At 37.1% G+C, this 27,719-nt stretch overlaps 2 protein-coding genes across 6 annotated transcripts in view; one reads left to right on the top strand and one right to left on the bottom strand.

Annotated features, from left to right (window-relative positions):
• Window positions 1–26,265, top strand: Paqr3 (progestin and adipoQ receptor family member 3). Of its 4 annotated transcripts, none has more exons than XR_006147230.1 (8): window positions 9–362; window positions 3,137–3,299; window positions 7,943–8,098; window positions 10,708–10,905; window positions 13,730–13,820; window positions 18,727–18,875; window positions 21,313–21,432; window positions 26,186–26,265. XR_006147230.1 is itself a non-coding variant. In XM_042678113.1 (7 exons), the coding sequence occupies exons 1-6, from the start codon at window positions 178–180 to the stop codon at window positions 18,867–18,869; spliced, it is 936 nt and encodes a 311-aa protein (XP_042534047.1). In that variant the 5' UTR covers window positions 1–177; the 3' UTR covers window positions 18,870–18,875; window positions 21,313–24,914. The 4 variants fall into 4 exon arrangements, 2 of the variants coding, with proteins under 2 accessions (XP_042534047.1, XP_042534048.1); XR_006147229.1 differs by lacking the exon at window positions 26,186–26,265 and adding an exon at window positions 24,494–24,914 and having other exon boundaries at window positions 21,313–24,436; XM_042678113.1 differs by lacking the exon at window positions 26,186–26,265 and having other exon boundaries at window positions 1–362; window positions 21,313–24,914.
• Window positions 22,943–27,719, bottom strand: part of Bmp2k (BMP2 inducible kinase) — a 97,862-nt gene continuing 93,085 nt past the window's right edge. For both annotated transcript variants that reach the window (XM_042678110.1, XM_042678111.1), the window contains one exon: window positions 22,943–27,648. In XM_042678110.1, coding sequence (XP_042534044.1) covers window positions 26,216–27,648 — 1,433 coding nt within the window. In that variant the 3' untranslated portion in view covers window positions 22,943–26,215. The remainder of the gene's footprint in view (window positions 27,649–27,719) is intronic.

Genomic DNA, 27,719 nt, shown 5'->3' with positions numbered 1-27,719 from the left:
GGGGCGCGGGTTCTGTGAGGTGAGCCGGGGCCTGGGCGGCGGCGGCGGCGGCGGGGCCACAGCAGGACCTGGCGCGGCGTCCGCGGCCTCCGGGGCGGGGGCTGTGGTCGCGAGGCCCCCTCCCCGGGGAGGCGGAGCCGGGTCGAGCCTGGGCGGCGGCGGCGCCGGCGGGGAACCATGCATCAGAAGCTGCTGAAGAGCGCGCATTACATCGAGCTGGGCAGCTACCAGTACTGGCCGGTCCTGGTGCCCCGCGGCATCCGCCTCTACACCTACGAGCAGATCCCCGTGTCCCTCAAGGACAACCCGTACATCACCGACGGCTACCGGGCCTACCTGCCCTCCAGGCTGTGTATCAAAAGGTAAGGGCGGCCCGCCGCGCCCGGCACCCCCGCCCGGCGGGTCCGGTCCCCCCGCTCCTCACCACCTCATCCTTTCATCTCCTCCCTGCCCGGTCCTGCCCCGCCGGGGCATTTGATCCCTGGGATGACGATGATGATGATGATGATGGTAACCGCGATTGCCCACCTCTCCCGCGGCGCTTGGGTGTTCCCCCGGGGCGCCGGTGGTTCCTTGATTTCCCTGCGGTGCGTATTCGGGATGCGCCCCCCGTGGACGACGAAGCCGCTCTGGACCCAGTGCATCGCTGAACGCTGTGCTGCTTTTTAGGACGTAACAGCCGTGGGGGGGAGGGGGGGGAAATGCAGATATTCGGGACCGATGCCTGGATAAAGAGGAAACAACTTCACCCTGCCGCCCACATGTATAGCAAACCCCGATTCATTTCCTTTAGCAGATAACTGACGGATTTCCCGGCTAGGGGCTAGGGCACTGTGTCAGATCCCCCTGCAGAGAACAGCAGTCAGTCCTGATCCCTGTTCCCATAAAGCTGCCCAGGACTAGCCCGGGCGACAGGCACTCCAGAGGTAATGACATTATTACATAATCGCTATTGTGGAAAATAATGTGTAAGAAAAGCCCTATAGCAAAGAGGGTGATCACAGGGCACACCCAATCTCCACGAGTGCACCTGAGAAGCACCTCTTAGAATCTGTTTCATGATCATTCCAACCTGTAAAACCAGAGTCTCTTAAAAGCCTGTGCTAAAAGGAAACTTAAAAAAAAAGGGTTCTAGTCTTTTTTTTAAAAAATAGCTTTCTGTCAAAATTCATTGAATGTACTTAAGTCTCCACTTTCACAAATATCAGATAGCTCTAGTTCTTTGTAGTGGCAAACTCCAATTCTGGAATGCAAGTTCTTGAACTGCTTACGCAGTACATATCTTTTTCTTGATTTTTGCCATGGTGGTTCTTATCATCCTCAATAATTTTGAAGATCTTATTATGATAACGATTCTTGATTTTTGAAGTTGAACAGTTTGGGGATGCCTAACTCTTTACACAATAAAAATAGGTCTTCTGTTGAGGAGATTGTTTCACCTGATCTTCCTACCTAGCTTAATCTCTTCCAGATTCAGCCTTTGCTCTTTTGCAGCTTTCAACAATGACCAAGTTCTGTATGTCCCAACAGGTCTAGTTGTCTTCTGCTACAGAAGGAACATAGAAAGAATGGTCAGTTAGTCACATTACACGGGTCTTCACAAAATGCAATAGTGACAATAGGCAAGATGCAGTGTTGTCAGTTGCATTTTTTTTTTTAATATTCCTGCATCCTGTCCCCAGTTATATAAAGTCTTTATGTTTGATGCTGTACAAGATAAAAATCTTTGGCTTCATGAGACAATATTCACTTTTTTTTTTTTTTTTTTTTAGTGGTTGATTGAAATCTTGCCATTTTTTTTATCACTTGTAAAAATGGAAAAATGACAACTATTCTGACAGTCATTCAGTAAGTTAGTCATATACTAATGCTTACTCCTGAGGATTCCTGGATCCATGACAGTCAAGGCTTAATTTAAGCAAAAAGGTTGTACTTTGCTAGAAAAATGGGAGAATATTTTAATCTTTAGTCATGATACTGCCTTTCAATAAACCAGAAGAGGCACATCCGAAAAGCATTTTATACAATCACCGAAGGAGCTGGAAGTAAGAGCAGCAGCATCTCATGTGTTGTTTTGTTTTATAGTTAAGGAAACGAGTTCAGCAGTAGTACTCCTAGTTACTCTGGAGACTGAGATCTGAGGATTGGTGTTGGAAGCCAGCCCTGGCAGGAGAGTCCATGAGACTTTTATCTCAAATAAACCACCAAAAGGCCAGAAGTGGAACTTTGGCTTCATTGGTAGATCTCCAGCCTTGAGCGAAAATGCTAAGGGACTGAGGCAGGCTCTGAATTCAAGCTTCAGTACTGGCACCACCACCACCAACAACAATAACAACAACAAAACCTTAAGCTCAGAATATAAAAGTTTATATGCTTATCATTGCTGAACTAATTGTGATTAATTGTGTCAGGGATGAGCAGGAGACTAATTGTGGCAAAGAGTGAGCAACAGTCTTGACTCCTGGTGTGGGTAGTACATTCTTGCACCAACCTATGCTGCCAAAGTCAATGGTCAAGACATTTCAAAAGAGGACAAATAGTGCCCGTATTAAAAGTAACCTCTTCTTGGTCTTATGAAATATAAACTCATGCCACCTGGAAACAAGAACCTTCCAGTGCGTTAGTGTGTTTATTCTGCTTCTCTTAAATTCATTTAACTTTGTATTTAATGAGTACTTACAAAGGTATGTTAAATTTCTGACCAAGCTTGCAGTGAGCACCTTTTCATGTATCTATTATCGACAGTGTTATAGCTCACATCCAGTTTTTATCTGCATACTTATTTTTCCAGAGTGAATAATCTGAGCAAGTGAACTTTTCTTAGAAAAATGGTGTCATGTAGATGAATAGTAGAGTGCTGGTGTGAGGGGGTTGATAGGCTGGAGGATTCATGTGTAAATGACTTCAAATACACAAAAAGAAATTGTAAGTATGAGAAGAATTGAACATCAGAAAGCTCTAAGGCCCTAGGATTATTAGAGATAGATTAAACCTCTGATTAATTGAATTGATCGATAGTTCAACTTTAGACGGTCACAGCTAAGGATAAAGGGCTTAAAGTAATAAATACTAAGTCACTTCTTTAAATTGTTCCCAACCAGTGTGAATCTGAGCTACATGTTTGTTTACTTTGCAGTTTATTTATTTTATCTAACGAAACAGTAAACATCTGGAGTCATTTGCTGGGTTTCTTTCTCTTCTTCACCCTGGGAATATATGACATGACATCTGTGTTACCTTCTGCAAGTGCATCCAGAGAAGATTTTGTAATTTGTTCTATTTGTCTTTTCTGCTTCCAGGTGAGTCATTTCACAACCACTGTTATTACTAAAGAGAACTTTTTTTTATTATAACACAACCCCCACAAAAGTCTGTTGTTTTGTATTTAGATGTTATTAAGTATATTTGAAATCTATTAGATTTCAAAATTGAAAAAAATATTTCCTTATTATTATTATTATTTTGGCACCAGTATTGAGGCTTGAACCCAGGGCCTCATGCTCTTGCTGACTTGCTTAGTCACAGCTGGTGCTTTACAACTGCACCTACAGTCCAGCTTTATTTGCTGGTTCATCAGATATATGAAATATATGAGTCTCTTGGATGTTTTTTTAATTGTTGTTGTTGTTGGTCATGGGGCTTGAACTCAGGGCCTGGGCTCTGTCCCTGAGCTCTTTTTACACAAGGCTAGCACACTACTACTTGAGTCACAGTTCCACTTCTGGTTTTCTGGTGGTTAATTGGAGATAGGAGTGTCACGTACTTTCCTGCCAGAGCTGGTTTTGAACTGTTATCCTCAGATCTCAGCCTCTTGAGTAGCTAGGATTACAGGCATAAGCCACCAGAACCAGACCACCTTTATTTATTTACTTTTTGTTGGGGGAGGGAGGCAAAGTTTCGCTATGTAGCCTGTTGTCCTTGAACACAAGACTCAAGATCATCCTGCCTCCTACTAAGTGCTGACATTAGTCAACATACTCTGCTCTTTATCTTTGGCCTCTCTATTTAAAAATTAACATTTAAAATTGGATATGAATATCCAATTGTACTCTATTAATCTGGCTGAAGATCACTAGAATCTGCAAAACCTATTTGGAATGATTTATAGTATATCTGTTTTTTGTATTTGCTTTTTCTGTATTGCCTTTAAAAAAAAACTATCTGGTTTTTTACTGGTATTAATCTTTTGTTCTATTGCTATTGCTTTAGTGTTAACTTTTTTGTTTTATTCTTTTTTTTTTTTTTTGCCAGTCATGGGGCCTAAACTCTGGGCCTGGGCGCTGTCCCTCAGCTCTTCAGCTCAAGGCTAGTGCTCTACCACTTGAGCCACAGCGCCACTTCCAGCTTTTTTTTTTTTTTTTTTTTTTTTTTTTCTGCTTATGTGGTGCTGAGGAATGGAACCCAGGGCCTCACGCATGCAAGGCAAGCACTCTACCACTGAGCCACCTTCCCAGCCCCTAGTGTTAACTTTTTTGATCCTTTCATAGTTCCTTGGTTTCAGATACTTTCAGTTCCTACTCTTCTCTGAGTCTTGGAGTTGCTAGTTGTACTGTATTTTTTTTCAAACATCTATAGAAACGCCTTTAAATATATTCAGTATTTTAAAATATATATCCTTCTAATACAAAAACAAATATGGGGCATAATCACTTAACATTTTAATAAATGTGCAAAATGCAAAGAATAGAAAAACACCACTGTCCAAGACTCCCTATCCTTAACCTGTTACAGGTCAGTTTTGAGATAGGAACCCGTAAGTCATCCACATAGATGTTGTTTTTATTTTATCAATTTTAGACCAACATTTTCTACAAAACTTTGGACCTAAAGGACCAAGAAACACATCTATACTCCCCTCTTTCTTTCTAATTCTAATTTCAGTTTAGCAAGTATTTCTTGAATGCCTACTTCTAGGCCCCGTGCTAGGCAGCAATGATTAATGCTGAATGGCACCAACAATTTATAAAGATCAGATTACCTGTGTCAGAAGACTGGAGAAAGTGAAGCAGAGCATTTAAGCAGAGATGATGATTGTATAAAGATTCAGAAGCAAGAGGAAGCTTACCACTTTCTGGACTTGTAGATGTTAGTCTTTATGGTTGATTCCTAGGAGAACAGAGAAAGGAATGGTTGGAAAAATAAGCAAGGGCCAGATCCAGAGATATTTAGGTTATCATGCCAATGAGCTTAGATGTGAAGGGTATAACAATATAATTATCTTTCCACATTGGTAAATAAGAGATTCCATAGAAAGAAGTTTTCTGTTGTAACTGAAACATACCCAATTTGCCAGAGTTGCCAGAGTATTTTTTTTTTTTTTTAGCTCTTAAGGAACATCTTTTTAAACAGAGCATACTAAATATAGATTAACTTTTTCAAAACTTGGGCTTCTATGCTAGCATTATTTTCTTTTCCCTTTGATACCATAGCTTTTTCCTATTCACAATGAAGTGAGTTGCATCATTTCTTATTACTGTAAGTATACTATATACTTATGTAGAAATTTAAACAAAAAAGTTTATGGAAAAAAGTAAAAGTCACTTAAAGTCAACTTTATACAGATATGATATGCAAGACTATCTCACACCAGGTTGCTTATTTGCTTACCAGTCTACCTAACTTCTAAGTTAATATCATGTCTGATTGTTATTTTGTTCTGGCTCTTTTATTATCCATTACTGTGACAATGAGGTCTTTCCCTGTCATTGAAAATATATATCACGATACTCTTCAGATTTATGGCTCATAATCACAAGGGTAATCTAAGAAAACAACAAAACTTCTTCGTTTGTTTTTTTTTTTTTTTGGTCCGGTCGTGGGGCCTGAACTCTGGGCATGGGCACTGTCCCTCAGCTCTTCAGCTCAAGGCTAGCGCTCTACCACTTGAGCCACAGCACCACTTCCGGCTTTTTTCTTTTTGCTTATGTGGTGCTGAGGAATCGAACCCAGGGCCTCTGGCATGCAAGGCAAGCGCTCTACCAGTGAGCCACCTTCCCAGCCCACAACAAAACTTCTTAAGACATGTTTATTTGGGCCATTAAACTAATTAATAGCTTAGTAGCCCAAAGACACAGACCAGTTAGGATTTCAGATAGTGGATAAAGAAATGAAGTCCTGGCTAACTGCGTTGTTATTTAATATTGACATTGAGTCTGAAGGAACTGGTTGAACTTGTTTCATGACTAGAATATAAAAGTATACTCGAGATCTTTAGTAGTATAACACCTAACCTATATTGAAATTTCAGGATCATGATCTGAAAACAGCCACATGACATTCTTAATGAATTTATATTTTTCATTATGCTACTTTACTTTGTGAACCTCCTCACCAAAATGTACGTTTGTGTATATGTATGTTTAATGTACCTCATGAGTACCAGCCAAACTTTAAAATCCAGGTCAGCTGATGACACTTTTGTGACCTTTTTTTCCTCTCCTAGATGAACACACACCCCTCCCCCACAGAGCTGGCACCCTTCCTCCTTAATTTTCTAGTTGTGCTCATCATTGACATTTAAGACTTAATAGAACACTACTTGTTTACTACCCCCCTCCCCCCCAAATATCCTTTTGAGAGTAGTGGATTCATCTTTGCATCCCTTATCCCTTTCCAAAGTGAGGTGCACAACAGGTATTTAATAGCTAGAGGGCATTCTGCCATAGAAACTGTTGATCATCAGAGCTTCTGACTGAATCATACCTGCTTTATAGTCCTTTGGCAACCATATAAAATCTAGTCACGATTATTTTCCTTGGAGACAACAAAGCCAGATTTACTTAAGACCTAGTAAACTCTACACAATCTATTTCATAACACACAAGGTCTTAAAATTGCAGTGAGCTGGTATGATTGCTTACATTATCATCCTAGCTATCTAGGAGGCTGAGATAAGAGGATTATAATTTGAGGCCAACCCAGGAAAAAAAAAGTCGTGAGACCCTATCTCAGCAAGTTAGTGCAGGTCTGTAATCCCAGCGATAAAGAAGGCATATGTAGGAGAATTGAGAACTTAGGTGGCCCAGGCAAAAGTATGAAACTCTATCTGAAACTTAAGAGAAAATAAACAAGACTGAGGGCCTAGTTCAATTGGTAGAGCACTTGACTAGCAAATACAAGGCTCTGAGTTCAAACCCCAGTACTGCCACACACACACACACACAAAGGAAAAAAGAAAATTGTGAAACAAAATTATAGTGAGTTATTTGAGTAATTTTGAAAAATATTGTATGTTTGAAGACCTGAGCATCACAAACATGCTCTTGGGAATAGACAGTAGTAAAGGCTTATATTTTTACACCATAGACTACAATTTTAAGGACATCTGTTACTTTGGTAACTTTTTTTGTTTTTTAAAGTAAACTTACCAGATCCTAGTGAATCACACCTGTCATCCTAGCTACTTAGGAGGCTGAGAACTAGAAGATCACAGCTCGTAGCGAAGCCCAGCAGAATAGTCTGAGAGGCTTCATCTTCAATGTAACAAGCAGAAAGCCAGGTCGGAGATGTGGCTCAAGTGGGAGAATGACAGCCAAACATGCAAGCCAAGCAGGCAAGAAGCTCAGAGTTAAAAACCCTGGTACCAGGCAAAAAGAAAAGTAAACTCATTGATAGATTAAAATAATCAAATAAATCATGTATGATATTTTAAAACAACATTTGTGTCATATACTTTACCCAACTTTGTGCTTTTCATTTACAATTTTATATTACAAAAATAGCTAAATTTCGTTTCTTTTTGAATGGTGTCCCACTGATGGGCTTGAGACAGAGAAATGACATCATAGCTTGCCCTACTGTTGGCACAGAGGCAGAATCTAGGCCAGGGTGTATAACTAAGGAGCCCTAGACTCTTAAAAACACCTTCATGAATGTCGTGATGAGTTGCTTTATTTATTTTTCCTTTGTTACATAGTTTTTTTTTTTTTTTTTATTTTCTTAGGTCTGTATGCTTTGTTCTGTGGGCTATCATCTTTTTTCCTGCCATCGGTCAGAAAAAACCTGTCGAAGATGGATGGCATTAGATTATGCCGGAATTTCTATTGGAATACTGGGCTGCTATGTCTCAGGAGTGTTTTATGCATTTTATTGTAATAATGTAAGTAGTTCAAAGTGTTGCACATTCTGTCTTTTCTGTAGATCTTGGATTTTCTTGCAGTGGTTCCTTTGAATTTCTGAGTACATAATTAGTACATCTAATATCACTTCTGTACTTTAATATATTACTAATTTTCCATTGGAATAAAAAAGTACATAGTTATTTATAAAACTTACTGTGAATATTGAATTACCATGTTTCCACTAAATCCACATAGCTACCGTTGCTCAGACACTCACATTGGATTAACTTCTTAGTGAAGAAAATAAAGGTTAATGTATGTATGTGCAGACCCCTGATCTATAAGACCACATAAGGCATCATTTGTTGTTCTGAGTTCTGGTCAACTCTACTTTCTGTCCCTGTGATCCCAAAAGTCATTTTTTTTTTTACCTTGTACAAAGCAGTATTTGTGACTGTGATCAGATAATACATCATCTGACCTAAAATGTCAGCCAACCAAGCATTGTGGAATATAACTAATTCATTACCTCATGTTCAACCAGTGAGCAAACTCAGTCTTCCCTTGCAGAAAATGCTGTAAATCTGGACATATGATACTTGCCTATAACCTAGCACTCAGGAGGTTGAGGTAGGAGAATTGTGAGTTCAAGGCTGGCCTAGGCTGTATAGAATGACTACATCTCAAAAGAAAAATAAAAGTCCCACTGACTCTACTGTAGTTTTTTCCTCCTGTTCTTCTACTATACTTTTTGTTTTTTGTTTTCTCTTTCTTACTTTTCAGAGCCAAAACTGTGCTTCTTCTTTGGGAGTAGTACACCTACTATCTAGTCCTTTTCACAAGGAATGTAACATGACCTGCCCAACCCTTCTTCTCTAAGGTGCTCTAAGCCACAGTCCTCAGCAGTCATTTATTGTGAAGATTGGCTCAGCACAGATTCTTTGGGATTCTGAAACAGATCCTTTGTATCCTTTCTGTGATGACAGAACTGTCAGCATAACTCCTGCCTGGACTGGCTTTGAACCATGATCCTCAGATCTCAGCCTACTGTGTAGTTATTATTACAGGCGTGAGCCACTAGTGCCCAATAAAACTGTGTATATCTTTTTTGTAAAAAAATTTAGAAGGAACATGCTAATTACTGGCTTAAAATTGTTGTGATGTAATTTAATTATTTCCTCATTCTGTATTTCCCTGGTTTGTTTTCTATTAACTTTTTCCTAAACATCAAAGCGGGACCCTAGAGAAAGAGAAGGAACTACTCTAGTTAATACATGCCATGTTTGTGTAAAGGAAAAATTTCATTCTTCCTTCTAGTTTCTAACTATTTCCAACTATTCAGTTGCTTTTGTTCTGTTCTTTACCTTTTAAGGAACATAAACTGCTTTCAGAATGAGACTAAAAACTATGGGCCCTTCATTCAGGAGAATATATATTTGGGCACACACCTAAACAGTCTGACGTGAGATTTCAGGAAGTGAAGAGCTCTGTAGAAGTTCTAGTAGTGCAGGTTAAGAACCTTTGTTCTGTGTGATGTTAACTTTTGAGCTTCTAGATCAGCTTGTCAATGACTCACATAGAGCTCTTCATATTTTAAAATGAATATTCTTTCACACTCCCTGTCCTTTCCCCCGGACACTCCACATATGAATCATCTATGATCATTTATTCCATTACTGGAAACCATTAATGTGGCCTTTCAAGCTAGAAAGACTCAAGCCCTATCCTGCTATTCTCTCACATTTAGCCAGCCATTGAGACTTTATCAGGCCTTCAGAGGCATTCAGAAATGCTCTGAATCTGGTATTCACTTCTCAGACCCATTCTCTCTTTAGTAAACTCCCAGTGTCTTTCTGACTGGATTTTCTCACCTTTTTTACCCCAGTAATCTTTTTATAATAAGGTAGTTTGAAAATACTATATCATCCCCTTCTTAAACAATACCTAGTGTCAGCAAAGTAAAGTTTAGAATCTTTAGCCTGACCTCAATGATCTTCAGTAGGCCCTCTCCAAATGTCTGTCTGCATTTGCTGTATTTATTGCTCTCTCAGGTAATATTCATTGTTCTCTCTCCAGTGGTTCTAACAGCATGATTTGGAACCCAATTATAATACCATTTGATATGATCATTTATTTACATATCTGTCCCTCCCTGAGTCTATTAACTCACTCACTGAGAGAGTCCTTGTTATAATCAGCCTTGAAGCTGGGCTCTGGTGGCCATACCCATGGTCCTAGCTATTCAGGAGGTGAAGATATGAGGATCACAGTTTGAAGCCTAGGCAGGAAAGTCCATGAGACTTTTATCTTCAATTAACCACCAAAAAACTAGAAGTAGAGCCATGGCCCAAGTGAGAGAGTGCTACTTGTTTCTACATAGCTATGTGTTTGACATATAACAGAATAGGTATACAGAAAGTGTATATGTAGGGATAATTTTCTTTTACCAGCTCCCTTTGGAGTTTGGTTTGTCAGCCTTGAGAAACTTACAATTACATGGAACATAACCTTTTTTTAAAGAAGGAGAATAATCTTGTTTCAGAATGAAAATACCAGGAAAATATTTGTGCCATATATAATAATATAATATATAATAATATAATAATATAACTTCCTTCAATTACAAGTTTATTTTCTTTTGTTTTAGTATTGGCGCCAAGTGTATTTGATCACCGTGCTTGCTATGATCCTGGCAGTGTTCTTTGCACAGATCCATCCCAATTATCTTACACAGCAGTGGCAGAGACTCCGCTCTATCATTTTTTGCTCTGTTTCGGGATATGGCGTGATCCCTACTCTTCACTGGGTTTGGCTTAATGGAGGAATTGGTGCACCTATTGTTCAGGTAGGTTAAGTGAAGTTGGTATTTCCCTTAATTTTTTTTTGTCATTCTTGTTTATTTCTTTTTATAGAGTAATATAATTAGGCCTTATGAGTGATATTGTGACACTTAAGAGCATATCTTTAATGGCATATTGACATCATAATTTTCACTTCTCTCAGCAGTAATGTTAAAAGGTAGACTATAATGTAGTACCTCTAAAATTCACAGAAAAATTTAACCCAGAATTCTTTTCTTTTTTTTTCTTTTTTTTGGGGGGTTCTGGTTGTGGGGCCTGAACTCTGGGCCTGGGTGCTGTCCCTCAGCTCTTCAGCTCAAGGCTAGCGCTCTACCACTTGAGCCACAGTGCCACTTCCGGCTTTTTTCTTTTTGCTTATGTGGTGCTGGGGAATCGAACCCAGGGCCTCATGCATTGCAAGGCAAGCACTCTACCACTGAGCCACCTTCCCAGCCCCCCAGAATTATTTTCTGAGCTGAATTATACATGTCATTTTTGGGAAATTACACTTTTAGGTAGCAGAATGTAAAGCTTTACACAGCTCTATTAGTTAAATACACCTTTCAGAATTAAGGCAAAGTCTAATTATTCTTGGTTCTGAGATGTCATTTCTGTTGAACAATACATTCTTAGTTCTTTTTCTGTTACCATTACTATGTAAATATCTAAATCCTTATCTTGGGAGAACTTCAGAGTTTCTAGCTTCTCTGCTGTGCTAGAAGTAATGCGAAAGATAACCAACAGGAGCAATTGATTTTTTTACCTGGGGATGGGGTAGGAATTGGGAAGGACTTTTTTGGTTTGAGGTTCCTATAGCATATAAAGACAGACATAGGGTCTAAACTTTAGGCCAGAGGATCATCAGGTAGCTGGAACCAGGAAAACATAGTTAACCCACCAAGGAAAATATACTAAGAATAGAAGAAGAGTTATTAAATTCAGGTACAATAGGGGAAGTGTGTGTGCATTAGGAAGAACCTCGGTGACAGCTAAGCATTTATACAAAGAGGATTAGAAATAAAGACATTCCTTATAGGTCCTTAGTAAAATGTTCTAAATATGAGCTAGAAAGCAAAACTAAAAATGTTTAAATTAACATAACTAAATGTGCCAGGAAAACTGGCAGAAATCACACTTGTTCGCTGGGACCTATGTATGGAAAGTGAGAGTTTAAAGGCAGGGTTGTTCCAAAAGCATCAGTTTAGTACAATTGGAAGGACTACTGGGCTTACATTCAATCACAAGAAGCTGGCAGTATGATAGAGAAAAGTATGAGTAAACCACTGAAAGAAAAAGGAAGTTATATGACAGTGAATTGAGTGCAGTGATCTGGCTAATCGAAAGACAAAGGTAGTGATTGTCTGGATAATTAAGAAATTGAGAAAAATTTGCAATTAGTAGCAGTTATGAGAAGCACAGGTGATTCTGCAATTTGTAAAAACATCATTTCTCAGACAATTTGATCCCCAAGAATAAGAAATTACAAGGGGAAACTACCACCCTTGACTTAATTCTAACCAGAAGTGATTCATTGCTAATGTGGAAGTGATTAATTCCTATATATAGACAATAAATCTCTATTAAGCTTATAATGATAAAGAAAAGGAAAAAGACCTATTAAGCCAATAGATTTTAGAGAAATTCAGAAAAAAATGAGACTATTTCCATATCTGCAAATCTTAAGATATATGACTAGATAGTGGTTCTCAAAGATGAAATTCCTGTATGATTACAGGTCAACATTAGAGTGAGAGCAAAGAGAAGCTTTCAGAGATTAATCTCATTTTGGAAGGAGAAAAGGTAGAAGGGCCAAAGAGCATATATGTACACACACACACACACACACACACACACGCACGCACGCACGCACAATCTGAAGTTCTCCATTTACCCTGCCCCCCAGGTATCCACAGCTGTAGTTGAGCTCTACATGAAGGCATGATTGTGCCTTCATGGTGGACAACGAGTCCATCTATGACAGCTGTCATAGAAATCTGTATATTAAGCATGCAACCTACACTAACCTTAACTACCTATTAGCCAGATTGTGTCTTCCATAGAATAATGAAACCCATCAAACACTGTTTTAGAAAGTTGAGGAGTGAGAAGTATAAAGGAATGATGGAAGTGGTAAACTTAAATTTGTTCAAAGTCCTCTGTAGTCACCTGTGGACATATGAAATCCTGTTATACTATAATGTGTGCTAATGAAATATTCACAGAATAAAAAGAAAAGTATAGAAATTAGACCACTAAAGAAGATACAGAGTTCTGGAAGAGTTGAGTAGAAGTTTGAAGCATTGACTGGAAATTTTGTTTTAGAGAGTGTTAAAGAATTCTGAGGCTGATTAATCAGAAGGCTCTGAGTTAGAGAGAGTAATAATTCTCAGAAATTGAATGTACTTGGGGTACAGTCGGTTTGTAATCAGAATTAGAAACGTACATATTATGGCTGAAAAATCATATTTAAAAGTCATTGATCTGGGATCTTGGAAGAGATTCTGTTATGGGCAATACTGTTTAGTCCTTTTCCTGCATGCAGCATTTCACCGCTATACTTACATTGTAGGGTTGTTGAATATCCTCAGGATCTTAAACAGTGTGGAAGCTCCAGTTCCTTTCATAGCCTAACCTTTACAACATCACTGTGTTCTGTTTCTGTGCCCTGCTTCCTATAGCAGGAAAGCAAGAGATTTAGCTACTGGAGATTTTCTCAGAATAATTCAGGTTTAGCAACCCTAAATTTCACCGCTGTGCTCATAATGAATTGAGAATTCAGTAACAATACGAAAATGTGTAAAACATACAAACAACTTTTTCCGCCCCCAGGACTTTGCACCCCGTGTAATTGTGATGTATGTGATTGCTCTTCTTGCTTTCCTATTCTACATTTCCAAAGTCCCAGAAAGGTATTTTCCAGGTAGGTGTTTATTTTTTCATGGTTTTGTAGCTTAATATATCAGGAGTAAATGCTTTAGAGAATTAAAACTTAGATGTATATTTTTTAATGTTTTGATTATGAAGTAATTGTTTTTTTCCCCAGATATTACCTGTAACTTTACCTTTCCAGATGCATTCACAGACTTTCCCTTTGGTTGGCAGAGTTTCCACCGTCTTACAGTTACAAACCAATGACAAAATTGACTCAGTCTCCATTCGTTTTTTTAAGAAAATTCAGATATTAATCATGTAATATTTTCTGAATTAATTTTTATGTGTGGAGCAAGAAATAAGGAAAGTACAGAGACAAAAGGAAGTCAGAGAAGGATGATGAAAAGAGGCCAGGTTTAAGCTCATTTTACAGTACAGTAGTGCCCCCTTATCTGTAATTAGGTACCTGTAATTACCACAGTTCATTATATTAATACCTGTTTAGAGTCTTTGAAGGGAGATCATATGCATAGAACTTTTACTACAGTATATTGTTTTGCTTATGTTTTACTATTCATTGTTAATCTCTTACTATGCCCAATTTGTAAATTTTTTATCATAAGCGTGTAGGAAAAAATAGTTTATGTAGAATTTCATATTGTCAACAGTTTCACTCATCTACTGAGGAGTATTGAAATGTATTCTTCATGGATGAGAAGGGACTATTGGATATACATCTTAAGGTTCTATAAAATAGGTAAAGACAAAAGTAAGATGTTCAGCTACCTGATGTCTCGATTTGGAGGACTATGAGTCAGGGAGAAGTCTAAATATAAACTGCAAACTTGCCCACCTCTTTCTCTTTAGGTTAAGAGTTATTTCCATAGTGAACTGGAGATGGCATTGTATCACTCTTTACATGTGCTGAGGAAGTGGCTGAGGAACCTTGGTCTTGAGAATGAGTTCTCCCACTATGCTCAGATGTTCCTCTCTGTGCTTTAAATACTGAGTTTTAAATAAGAATGAGAACACGGTGTATAGAAGAACCTACGTGTATAGAATTTGAATTTGGATATATAGCTAGATATATCCCCAAGTTGATTTTTTTATTACTCTATTATATGATAGTCTTCAAATTCTGGATCTAGAAAAATAGCTCTACTGCTAGAGCCACCTTCAAGCTCTGGGTACTGGGTTTGGTCACCAACATTGCAAAAAATAAAAATAAGAAAATACATAGATAGAAAAATAATAATTTAAGAAAATATATACATATATGCATTAAAATTCTGGTTTTGCAGCACAGTCAAGTAAGAATTTGAATTATGAAAATGTTTTTATACCATGTAATTATGGCCATGTGTTTTCCACCCTTAAAATATTTAGATCAGAGGTTAAGAATTGTGGAATATAGGGTACTTTTAAAAGATCAGTATGTACCATTCCTCCAAGATGAGCTTGATGTGCATGTAGCTGACTGTGTGGTTGTATGCAGGTACATGAGAGCCTGGAAGACAGTGCAACTATAAACAATTTAGTCTTAAGTGATAGTATTAAGTTTTCACTTATATGACACCTTTCATGCATGAAAGTGTGGGAACTACAAAAACAGTGGATATTAAGAAATTATTAGAATTAATCCTGAAAACTTAAATTCAGCTTAGGTGTTTTTGTTCCACAGTGGTCTTTGATGGGTTCAAGGAACTCCAACCTGAAAGAATTGAGTGGTTTTCTGATGCATAAGATAGTCTATTTTCTTTGTAATCTTTTGTATTTTTAAGAATGTATCTGTAGACTTAACTCTATAGTTCAGTGGACTTGGGGTCATCAGAGAAAGACTTTAGACCCACACAGAAAGAATCCCATTTCAGATACATTTTTTCTATTACCAGTTAGTTGTACACGGAGTTTCCATTTTAACCTGTTCAGTTTTGTATTCAGTGCATCCTGATCATCCACTCCCTCCATCACTCCCCTCTTTTCCCCCTTTCTTCCCAAATCAGTTTCATTTTCATGCTCCATTATTCTTTAAAATCTATGTTGTGTTCTGATTATTCCTATTAAGAATAAGAGGAAGGTAAGTACCAGTGGTTCATGCCTGTAGTCCTAACTACTCAGCAGGCTGAGATCTGAGTATCAAGCTTCGAAGCCAGAAACTTTTAACCTCCAATTAACCAACAAAAAGCCAAAAGTGCAGATGTGGCTCAAGTGATAGAAGCACCAAGTTCAAGCCTCAGTACTGGTGCACATGCATGTTCACACTCAAAAGAAAAAGAAAGGAAAACAAATGAAGAAAAAGTTTACAGAATGCCAACAATGGAGAAGAGTGCGGCTGAAATCAGGAGAGAAACTCTATAGCTCCACAAAAAACAAAATATTTAGGAATTAACCAAAGAAGTGAAGAACCTCTATGATGAAAACTTTAAAAACCTGAAAAAGGAAATCAAAACAGAACATAGAAAGTGGCAAAAACTCCCATGCTCCTGGATTGGAAAGATCAACATCGTAAAAATGGCAATACTTGCAAAGGCTATCTACAAATTCAATGCGATACCTATCAATATTCCAACCTCATTCTTTATGGAAATAGAAGAGGCAATCCTCAAAATTCATATGGAAAAATAAAGGACCCGAATAGCAAAAACTATCCTTAACAGAAAGAACAGAGCAGTAGGAATATCAATACCAAATTTCAAACTCTACTACACAGCCATAGTAATCAAAACACCTTGGTACTGGCACAAGAACAGACCTCAGGACCAATGGAATAGAATTGAAAACCCAGAAATGAACCCACAGACCTATAGCCACCTAATCTTCGATAAGGAAGCTTAAAAAAATGGAATGGAAAAAAGACAGCCTCTTTCTTCAGTAAATGGTGCTGGCAAAATTGGTTAATCACTTGTAGAAAACTAAAGCTAGATCCTTATATATTGCCCTGCACCAGAATCAACTCCAAATGGATCAAAGACCCCAGAGTCAAAACAGACACCCTGAAAACATTACAGGAAGGAATAGGAGAAACCCTAGGTCTTGGCACAGGCCGAAATTTTCTCAATAGAGACCCAGAAACACAACAAATCAAAGAAAGGTTAGACAAATGGGATTGCATGAAGTTGCAGAGCTTCTGCATGATAAAGGACATAGCTAGCAAGATCAATAGAAAGCCCACAGATTGGGAGAAGATCTTTACTAGCCATACAACGGACAAGGGTCTCATATCTAAAATATACTGGGAACTCAAAAAATTAAATCCCCCAACAACAAATCCTCAAAGAAACAATTGCCCAATAAATAAGTGGACTAAACACTTAAAGAGAAACTTCTCTGAAGAAGTGCCCACCCTCTCTAGCCATAAAAGAAATGCACATCAAAACCACATTGAGATACCACTTCACCCCAGTTAAAATGGCTATAATCAAGAACTCTAATAACAACAGATTCTGGAGGGGATGTGGACAGAAGGGAACCCTACTGCATTGTTGGTGGGAGTGTAAACTTGTTCAACCACTTCGTAAAATAGTATGGAGGTTCCTCAAAAGACTCCACATAGAGCTCCCCTATGACCTTTCGGGCATTTACCCAAATGATCACAAACAAGACCATACTAAAGCTACCACCACAACTCTGTTTATTGCAGCATTATTTACCATAGCTAAGATAAAAAACCAACCCAGATGCCCCTCAGTAGATGAATGGATCAAGAAAATGTGGTATATATACACAATGGAATTCTATGCCTCCATCAGAAAGAATGACATTGCCTCATTTGTTAGGAAATGGAAAAAGTTATATTAAGTGAAGTAAGCCAGGTGCAAAGGTCCCATAGGTTTCCCTTATTTGCAATAACTAGTATATATCTGACACAAGCAGAAAAGGTCAGATAAGATAATGTTAAGTGAAATGAACCCCAAGATAAGGACACAAGTGTTTTTTTTTTCTTGCTTGCTATTGTTCCTAACATATTTATAAGGTACCACATGATTTTGTATGTCCCTCCCCCACTGTTTTCACTGTATTTGATGTTGGTATAATTGGGGGAGCAGAAGGGAAAAATAAACTTGTTTAGGGGTACAGGTTGACCTATTGCAACAATGAAATGTACAAGAGGCTATGTAGAAAAATGAACTTTACACTTTAGGGTGGGGGGGGGAGAGGATGTAGGTGTGGAGGTAGGAAGGAAGGGATGGCAGGGGAAAAACAAACGAGGAGGCAACAATGCTTGATAAGAAATGTACTCATTACTTTGTTCATGTAATTGTAACCCCTCTGTACAGTATTTTCATAATAAGAAACATTTAATGAGAAAAAGTTTACAGAATATTTACTTAAATTTCATGACCCATAGAAGCAGTATGAGGAAGAAAATTTTAGACTTAGTTATTGAAACTTTACATTTTGTTATTTATTGAAAAAGATCAAATTCCCAGGGAAAATGGAATTTAGCATTTCACTATTTAACCCATTCATAATTGCAGAATTTTGCAATTATTGCATTTGTTGGCAGAAGATTAAGGTGTGTGATTTCTTCTTGCATACCTGTTCACAAAGTGCTTTTAGCAGGTTTATATCTAAATATAGCAGTGCATCTGCTGCTTTCAAATTCATACCTGAGTCACTCCATGATTTGTAACATGGATTTCTTTTGCCTCTCTCATGTAATAATTTTTCCCATTGTAAGTCATAGGAGGCAAAAAAAAGTCAGATTCTAAAACACTAGGAACAGCATTTCTAAACTTCACCTGTGTGCTTACTGAATGAATCCTTCAAGTTCGACCTACATATGTTTTTTGCCTTTTTAAAAAGGACTTGATTTGAGTTACTAGTCTCCCAAGCCTTTAAGCTATCAAAATGTTTTCTACTTCTAAGCTATATTTTCAAAGTCAATGATAGAAATACATCTTTAACATTGAAATAGTGCAGTGAACACTAATTTCTTTTACTTTCTCTTTCAGGACAACTAAACTACCTCGGATCAAGCCACCAAATATGGCATATCCTTGCAGTAGTGATGTTATATTGGTGGCACCAGTCAACTGTGTATGTCATGCAGTACAGACATAGCAAGCCTTGTCCTGACTATATTTCTCATTTGTGAATTCAGGTATGGCTACCTGGCAAATTCAGTTGTTGAGCAATATTCAGTGGGGGAGTTGTAGACCCCACTATTTCTAAGGTTTCCATTAGTTTTTTTTTCTCTTACCTCTTGCTTTATGTATCATGAGTAAGGATTTATGAACATATGAAAGTATACTTAGGCTCTGAAGTAATAATTGCTTTACAGACCCTTAATACTACAAATTTGCTGCTTACATGAAAAGTGAAAATTAGTGGGCCATCTTAAGATATATCTGGATGGCAACACTGAATGTTAAATTAAACCCATTTTACTTTACACCAGCTTAATTTTCTTAGGAAGGGCTCATTTCCAATGAATGACAGATTACATAGTCATCTTGAGTGATGACTTTAATAGATGTTTTCATTAAATTATCAAACTTAAGTGCCTAATCAAGGCAATGATTGTTATAGCCTATGCTTATTATTACAAGTGAAAATAGTAATTTTGAATAATCATGGCCTTTAAATGAATGGTTATGAAAAACTGGCACTTAAGGTACTTCTTTAGCTATAGATTCTCTTCTTCTTAGAAATACGCTGAGCTTTGGGGGTTTTGCCAAGACAAAAACTTGAAACTTCTCCTTGGAGAGAGATTTTCACATGCATTGCTATTTCTTTATCATGTAATAGTCACACAGGAAACGAAGGACATGGTCTACTTAGTAACAAAATAATTATCCACTTAAATCTTTTAATCCCAGGTATTGTTTAATTCTATATTACAATTGAATTCTTGAGAGTGGATTTGAGGAGATCTCAGAAGAACTTTCAGCTCTTAATTTGTAGTCCTAAACTTCATAATGAAGGTTTCAGCTATCTGGGTGCTACTTTCAAGGCCATAGGATCTTGACCCTGGAATGAACCTTAAGCCTTAGAACACTCATGCAAATACCCCATTTAATGATATTCTCTTATACTTTAGTGTTCTGTCTGTGCATGTGTTAGCATTACATTCATAGATAACTCGAAAGTATAAATGCAATCTAAAATTTGGACTTGAAGCATTAACCTTGCTCTTGTTTATACATATTTCACTGCCCGATTATACAGTGTAACTCCTTTGTTCTTTGCTCTTCCCATATGCATAAAATTAAATCCTTTATTGAATTTATAAAAATATACCTTGTTTATTATAAAATACCATCAGAACTTCTTAATGAGTTGGCAAGTTCTTTTAAATACTGCTGTTTTAAGACAGTGAAAGTTAACTGGATATCATAAAAAACTTACTTTGAAGTTTATCCTAAAATGTTTCCTGTACATCCAGCATTTGGAAAGTTATAATGTACCTCAGTTTATGCTTCTGTACAACCTTGTTTCTTTCTAGTGTAGTGTTGCTGGATTATAAATTCCCAATGCTAGCACTGCACAAGGGGAATTTTCTCAGAGTAGGCTCAGTGCAGACACACTACAACATAACCATTTTGGTGGAATGCTACTTTGAAAATGGCTATTATACCTCATTAAGGCCACCAATTTGTGTGCTAAGTATTAGATTTTGATGTAACAACAGTAGGATAAAATGCTTGTAAATACGTACTGAGTCATTTCGGCCATGTGAAATACACTGATTATTAATCAAAAAGTGAGAAGAAAGTTATTCTAGGTGTAGGACCATTTTTATTGTAAGATCTCAAAGATTAAAAGCACTGATTTACTTTGTTTTATTAATTCTTGGGGATTTTTGGTCATAGTGTAGGAGTTATGTAATATTAACCTGTTAATACATAAAAAAAGAGCATATTGTATTTTTAAACAATAATTTGAAATTTGAAATACATACTGGTGTGACTGTAGGGAAAATTATGCCATGTAAACATTTCAATGCTTTATGAAAATGTTAAATGTAAGAAAAGCGACCTTTTCATCTTTTTATCTTTAGTCTGATGTATTTATTATAAGGAATGAATATGGACTGTCGCGAAGGATACTTATGTATTTCAGCATTTATTGACCAATCTACTGTGTGCATAGCACTACTGGTAAAATTTAAGACATTGTTAACATTAAAGAATATTTAAAAGTTGCCTACATATCTGAGCCTTGTAATAATGTATTTTTGTTTTTTAGCTTATTAAAATGATTAAACACATATTATTGGAGCTACAGTATTAAAAAGACTGGTTTTAATTTTACTTATGTGGAAACTAAAGTTTTTACCCATAGACTTTGCAAGGATTTTTCAGTTATCTATAGCTGTTTTAAATTATATAGAGTTTTATTTCTCACTTAAGAAAGTCATCTTTATATATAAAGCCATTTTCAAATAGCAAGAGTTTTGTCATTTTTTTATTATATTGAGTACAATTCAGTAAGCTGCATGGCAAAATGTATTAATGTAAATAAACTGGGTTTACTAAATATATTAAGTGCTGCTTGTCATTTTTATAATACATAAAGGCTTTAACATCATATTCTAGAGTCAGGAATGAAGAATCAGGGATTATCTCTCACATCTTATGGCATCCCACATGGACAAAGTATCCAATGTGAAGATTGTGATTGACTGGCATAGAGCTGTACAACTCTCCATTTGGCAGGTACCTACCAGAGATACACTTTACACTCTAGTAAATGTACAAGAGCAAAGCCTGAATTTCTGGATTCCTGCTGGTTGCTTAAATGAGTAGATTCACACCAACCCAAACAATCCTTCAAAACAAAAGTTTTGAAAAATACATTTAAATATTAACTACATTACACATCTGCTTGAACTAAGCTTCCTTAAGAAGGAAGGCCAAGACAAGTAGCTCAGTTTGCACTATATTATTTTCTAAAGGTTAGCTATAACTGAATTCCAACAGTTGCTACATTGCAAATTGTTCTAATAGGCTGTAATAATTTATGGTATTTTGCTGTGTTGTACTATATAATATCCTTATTTTTCTGTATTACTTTAGGCAGATGTTACTACTTTAAAATGTTCATTTGTAGTCAGATGAATCATGTCCATGACAGAAACTGTCAAAAGCCACCAACTTATAGCCTCCAGTTTGTGGAATGTAAAATACTACAACCCTGACAGCAAGCTTATTCCATCAGCCTGGTAGATAGGTTTCTCTTTAATGTACAGTCTCTTTTCTGACAACAGTCATAAGACTACTATTTAATTTGACTGAAGATTTTTTAAGTTAAGAATGTTAATAGTCTTTTAAGAATTCAAAAAATACCTTATAAATGATGTGAGAGCTATGTCAAATTATTCAATTATTGGTCCTGTATTAAGTGGTGTTCTTGCAAAAAAAAAAATTAGGTCAAAATATGTTTTCTTAAATCCTGCACCACGAATCTTAAAACAGGAGTCTAACTTTAATTTTTTTATGCCACTAGCTGGTAAAAAATAGAAGGAAGGAAGGAAATGAAAGAACTGAATAGATTATATCCACTACATTTAATAAGATAATGAAAACTCCACAGTCACTGATTATAAAGAATAGACAATCCTTTTGGGATTTATTGCATTTAAAGAAAGCAGATTACTAAAACAGTAGGTATGATAAATACAGTAAGAAAATAAACTTCAAACAAGCTGAATCAGGAACAGAATTCAATAATAATCAATGTAAAGGCAATAAAGTAATAAAATTAGTGCTTAGATATATAGGGGGGAAAGCAACTGATTCAGACCAGTTTCCCAGCAATAGTTGAAGACTGAAGTTACTTTAGCACATATATTTCATAACAATTAGGAATATAACAAAGATGTAAATCTGGTTTATTTAAAGGGTAAAGTTATTTGCTTAGTGGTACATAAAAGGCTTCAGAAAATTCAAGTTTAACACAAAATGGAAGTGTAATCAAAAAAAGTGCACTTAAAGCTGTTTTCCAGCAATTAAAAAAGTAGCTTCTATACTGCTATTAGATGACTTTTCAATCACAAAAAATAGCAGAAACAATTCTTTCAAAATCAGCACTATAAATTTTAAAATAAAAATAACCAAAAATAACAATCCTTTACATTTTCATCAACTTTCTTTTAGTGGTTTTTATAAACCCTCTCCAGGAGTGAATGTTATTTTAGATATGATTGTGATTGCAAGTCCATTAAAAAAATTCACATTAACTCCACAGTAGAGAGATGTGATGTGCATGCATGTGTCTATTATAGAGTTGTGTCTTAATATATAAAACACCACTGAGTATAAAAGTTTTCAAATAAACTATCATTTATGTTAATTCTCACAGTAGATATATCATCTCATTCTCACAGTAATTGGACCTAACATAATAAGTAGAGTTACTAAAAAAGAAAAAGTTCACTGCACATTCTACACATATTAAAACAAATGTACCCAAACTCTTCAGAATACTAGTGATTTTAACATACTTGTACCTTCTAACAGTGCTTATGTGAAGTACCAAAACCTAAAAGAAACCCAGCCAGGCAGCTGAGTGGTCAGAAAACTGCTCTGCATAAGGATCAGAAGCATAGAAGAGTGGGCCCCACCTTAGTATTTTCCACCAGCAAGATAAGAACAAGTCTATAAACAATAGGATCAAAAGGTGCATATACCTGCAGATCAGATGTCATAACTATGCCCAAATACACACATACTCAGGGTTGGCAAAGGTTACACTTCTGAATAAATACTAGTCAGTTACAACTTTTCCTCCTTGACCTATTATATATACACCAAGCAATTTTTGTGTCCTAGCATATACATTCTTTGATGCTATGAAAGCTGATCTTTTAAATACTAACATTTTACTAAAGTAATGAAAGTTGAGCAAATGGTCCACTTTTTTAAAAAAAAGATAATTCAAAATGAATACTATTAAAGCTGTTAGAAAACAACTTTGGCCTCAGTTTTACTAGCTTCATGTTACTTCCTTAGTGATGTTCAAGTATAGCAGGTTTAGAGTTATGACTACATCCCACCCTTAGAAGCACAGAGCACACCCAAATAATGATAGAAATTAATTTTTTCACATTTCTTCTTAAACCAGAATTGGACCATTCCATAACAGAACCACGGAGTGCTCTGTGTGGGATATACTTTCTTCACTTGCCATGGGAATTTAATTCTCATAAGGAAATTAAAAGGCAACAGTTGTAGGGAGTGGCCTACATCTGACTATGCTAGTGTGGAGGTGATGAATAAAAATAAAAAGTAAAATCTCTACACCTTGACAAGATGCCTATAACTTTTACCACAAGGAATTTTCCCAATTTTTGTCCCATTGGATCTCCAGTTAACTCCTAAAACTTTGGGCTACCATCTTGAGAGGAAATGCTATGCTATCATAAAGAGAAAAAACAAACATGTTTTAAGCTGAGAATACTTTGTTTATCCAATATTTTGTCTGAAGTATTTAAAATTATTCAGTGTGTTGAAGAGCAAGTAAAATAATGTATTTCATATTTAGATTCCAAGAAGTTCACAATTTAGATTCCAAGAAGTTCACATTAATTCATCTATCTAAAAGATGAAATCATGAAGCTTAGCAAGGACTATAATTCTGATGTGTACTTCTTAACCAACAGATTCCCATTTTTTTCAGTTCTATTTGAGAGAATCCTATTGTAGGTCATCAGTTTACTATGTATAATCAACTCTTCACTTAAACCTATTTTAAAAGATTAAAAGAAAACCTACTTAGGCATTTGCATTAGCAGTATTAATCAACCTGAGAATAAATAAAAAGGTGCAAACTTATTTCCCTTTGGCATAAGGACAGTTATTGGTGTAGTCCACTCTAAAGCGCTGTAAGTAGTGATACATAATGCTTGATCTGCCTCTGCTACATTGTGATTCACACAGTTTAGCTATCCTGTACTATCTGACATAGCATACAGAAAAACAAAACAAAACATGAGTATGTAGTCAGTTACATATAGTTTGCAAAAACCCAACGAGGGCACTATAATTAAGAGATACTATTACTCATAAAATATTCTTTAATCGGGTGTAGAGAATTAAAAATGTAGCAATCAGGAGAATGCCAGACTATAGTTTCCACTCCTGTTTGTAAATAGCTTTAACAGTTCAAGAAACTTCAAATATTAGTCTACAGGGAAAAACTATAACTTAGAGCAGGAAGCACAAGATACTGTAGTCACATTAATTCATTACACACAATTTCTACAAAACCTCAAGTTTATACTTAGGATTTGTGATACTTTAAAAAAGGCAATTTGGTAGCTGGATTTTTTCCCCTAAAGACACAGTCAGCTAGCAGATGCTAGTCCCTCATGCAACCCTTGAATCCACTGGCAGATGTGGTATTAGTGCAGAGGTACATGAGCAGGATATGCGATTCCTGCCTAATAAGGCTTTATGGGTGTCACTGTTGTGTGCACTATTAAAACTACTCCACCCTCTAAACCAAAGTAAAATGACTGTTGCTCAAAATGGAGAATATATGGCGAAGGTAGAAATTAATAAAGTACATTATTAAATGCAAAATGACGCTACATTGTAAACATTTTAAAAATTCAAGGTTTCAGCTACATTTTTTCCTGAAATAAAAGTTTTATATAATATAATCCTTGTCCTAACTCCCAATTTTTTCAGTACTTTGTTTCATTAAGGACATGATAATAAAACAATATAAAATGTTTCTAAAGTGTTGAATTCTGAATTCTTTTCTTTCCTATCATTATTTTTCAAATGCCAGGTATTTTTCTAGATGTCCATTAGCTATTCCAGGTTTTGGAGATGTCAATGACAAAAATTGTATGTATTTATGTCATTTTGTATGTATTTATGTCATTTATGTATACACTGTAGAGGTCTAAACTGAGCTAATATATACATTATTTCACATATTATTAGATATTCCATATTAATGGCACTTGTTTTTTTTTAATGCAATAGTTTTAGGCACAATAGTTCTGGCTCTGCTTTGTAGAGAAAGGTACTAAAATCTATGCGCTTTCCAGATACCTTGCTAATTTTTTGAGAGAAGTAGATTTTTTTTAATTGTATGGGAATTAGAAGAAACCTTAAATGCAACCTATATATGTACAAATCAGCCTAATATCAAAACTAGTGCTATCCATCTCTCCTGTCCCTTCTCCTGACTACACTAGACAGGTGCCATGGGCTTCCACTGAAGTACTACACCGTGGCGTGGTGTCAGAAACAGAAACCCATAGAGTTTTCAGGTTAGCTCTCATCTCCTTATATGTGGCATCAAAAGTTACTACCCTGTAGATATACTTCCTTTTTCTATTTGGTTTATTTAAAAATCACCTATCCTGATTAACCTGTAAGAATGAATGATACAAAGAGCTATACAAATAAATTTTCTTGTAAATTCACAAAACTATCTCATACTCTTTTGAAACAGGAGTTAATGCAGAGCATCCATCAGAAGTATCTACTGTTTAGAAGGAAATGGAGCAGCACCAAATGGGTCTAATTCGACTGATGGGGCCTGCTGGGACTGATGTGGCGTGATGCTTTGCACCACAAGTTCTGTAAAGGGCACGGCACCAAAGTCATCCATTTTCAACGCTTCGGCACTGTGGAATGACCCATGTAGTGAATTCTGTCTTGGCCGCCCAGGCAGGACAGTATTGTGATCAGCACGAATGTCGCTCAGCCCCTGGTGTGACTGGTGCCAAGACAGGTCTGGAGGATGGAAAGGCTTGGCACCAAAGGGATCCAACAGACTCTCCTCAGGTTGTAGGACATTCCCCCTGTCTTTGCCCTCAGTCAGTGCGACGCTAATGTTCTCCTTGGAGTCTGAGATGGTTAAAAACTCATTGCTGCTCTGAGAGTCTCGGCGGCCCACTTTTTTGTGCCTGCGAGCCCTCTCCGGAGTGCGGTAGGTAGGCTTCAAAGTCTTCTTAGAGCTAGTTGGTGTGCCATGATGCCGCTTCCCGTTACTTTTGGACATATCCTGCTTGGTGCGCCTCTGGCGAGAGGACAGTTTCTGTAAGCTGCGCTGCTTGGCTTTGTGCTGCTGACTCCCAGTTATTTCCTCAAAGGGCACGAGTCCAAAAAGGTCCTCCCTGCTTTCACTTTTACTTGCTGACATGGAAAAGGGTTGAAAGGGAGTGGAGCCAAATATATCTACACTTTGGGAGCGACTAAGGAGAGGACGTGCCTCAGGCCCCACCAAAGAGCAGTCCTGTACACTCATCTTCTTGCTGAAAGGCGCCTTTGTGAACACATCGAATTCCTCTTGCTCTAGTCCCACAGTAGGAAACATCTGGTGAGAGAGATGCCTTTCACGTTCTTGCGGGGGCTGCTGAGTACGTACTGCAAAGAAAGGGACTGCGCCAAAAACATCGAACTCCTGTGTCCGACTCTCTACCCCAACATTGGAGGGTAGATGGATTGGGGTGCAGAGCCCTGTATTAGGATCTTGGGGTGGTCTGCTGCCAGGCTTTTCTCTGTACTCAGTGCTCATGTCACTATACTTTGCTTTAGCCTGCTCATACTCCTCAGAATCAGAGCTGTGTTTCTCCTCTTCCTCCTCATCTTCAGAATCCATGAGGAGAGGCCTATGACCCAGATTTTCTGGTTCAGTATCATCATCATTAAAATCTCCTTGTTCTCCTGGACCCTCTTCATCTTCTTGCTCTTCCTCCTCGCTGCTCTTTGGAGAAGGTGGATCTGATTCGAAATCACTTTCCGAGTCATCATTCCCCTTTTGCCCTTGGCCTCGTACAGATGAATGCTCTGAAGTTTTCTTTCCAGTCCTCTGCTCTTTAGATACTGGACCTGCTTTACCATTTTTGACAGGGCTTGCAGTGCTGTTTTCTTCGTTCATGGATGAAAGTTCAACTTTCTTTTCAGGAGAACCTGTAGGTTCAAAGAAAAATTATTTCAGCATTCCTATGTATTTCAAAATCCAGTTGTACTAAACAAGCATG

The sequence above is a fragment of the Dipodomys spectabilis genome, unplaced genomic scaffold (assembly GCF_019054845.1).
Source record: "Dipodomys spectabilis isolate Male_0828 unplaced genomic scaffold, ASM1905484v1 ptg000043l, whole genome shotgun sequence".
Taxonomy (NCBI): Eukaryota; Metazoa; Chordata; class Mammalia; order Rodentia; family Heteromyidae; genus Dipodomys; species Dipodomys spectabilis.
The sequence above is the reverse complement of the archived record's forward strand: the minus strand, read 5'-3'. Positions and strand labels throughout refer to the sequence as shown.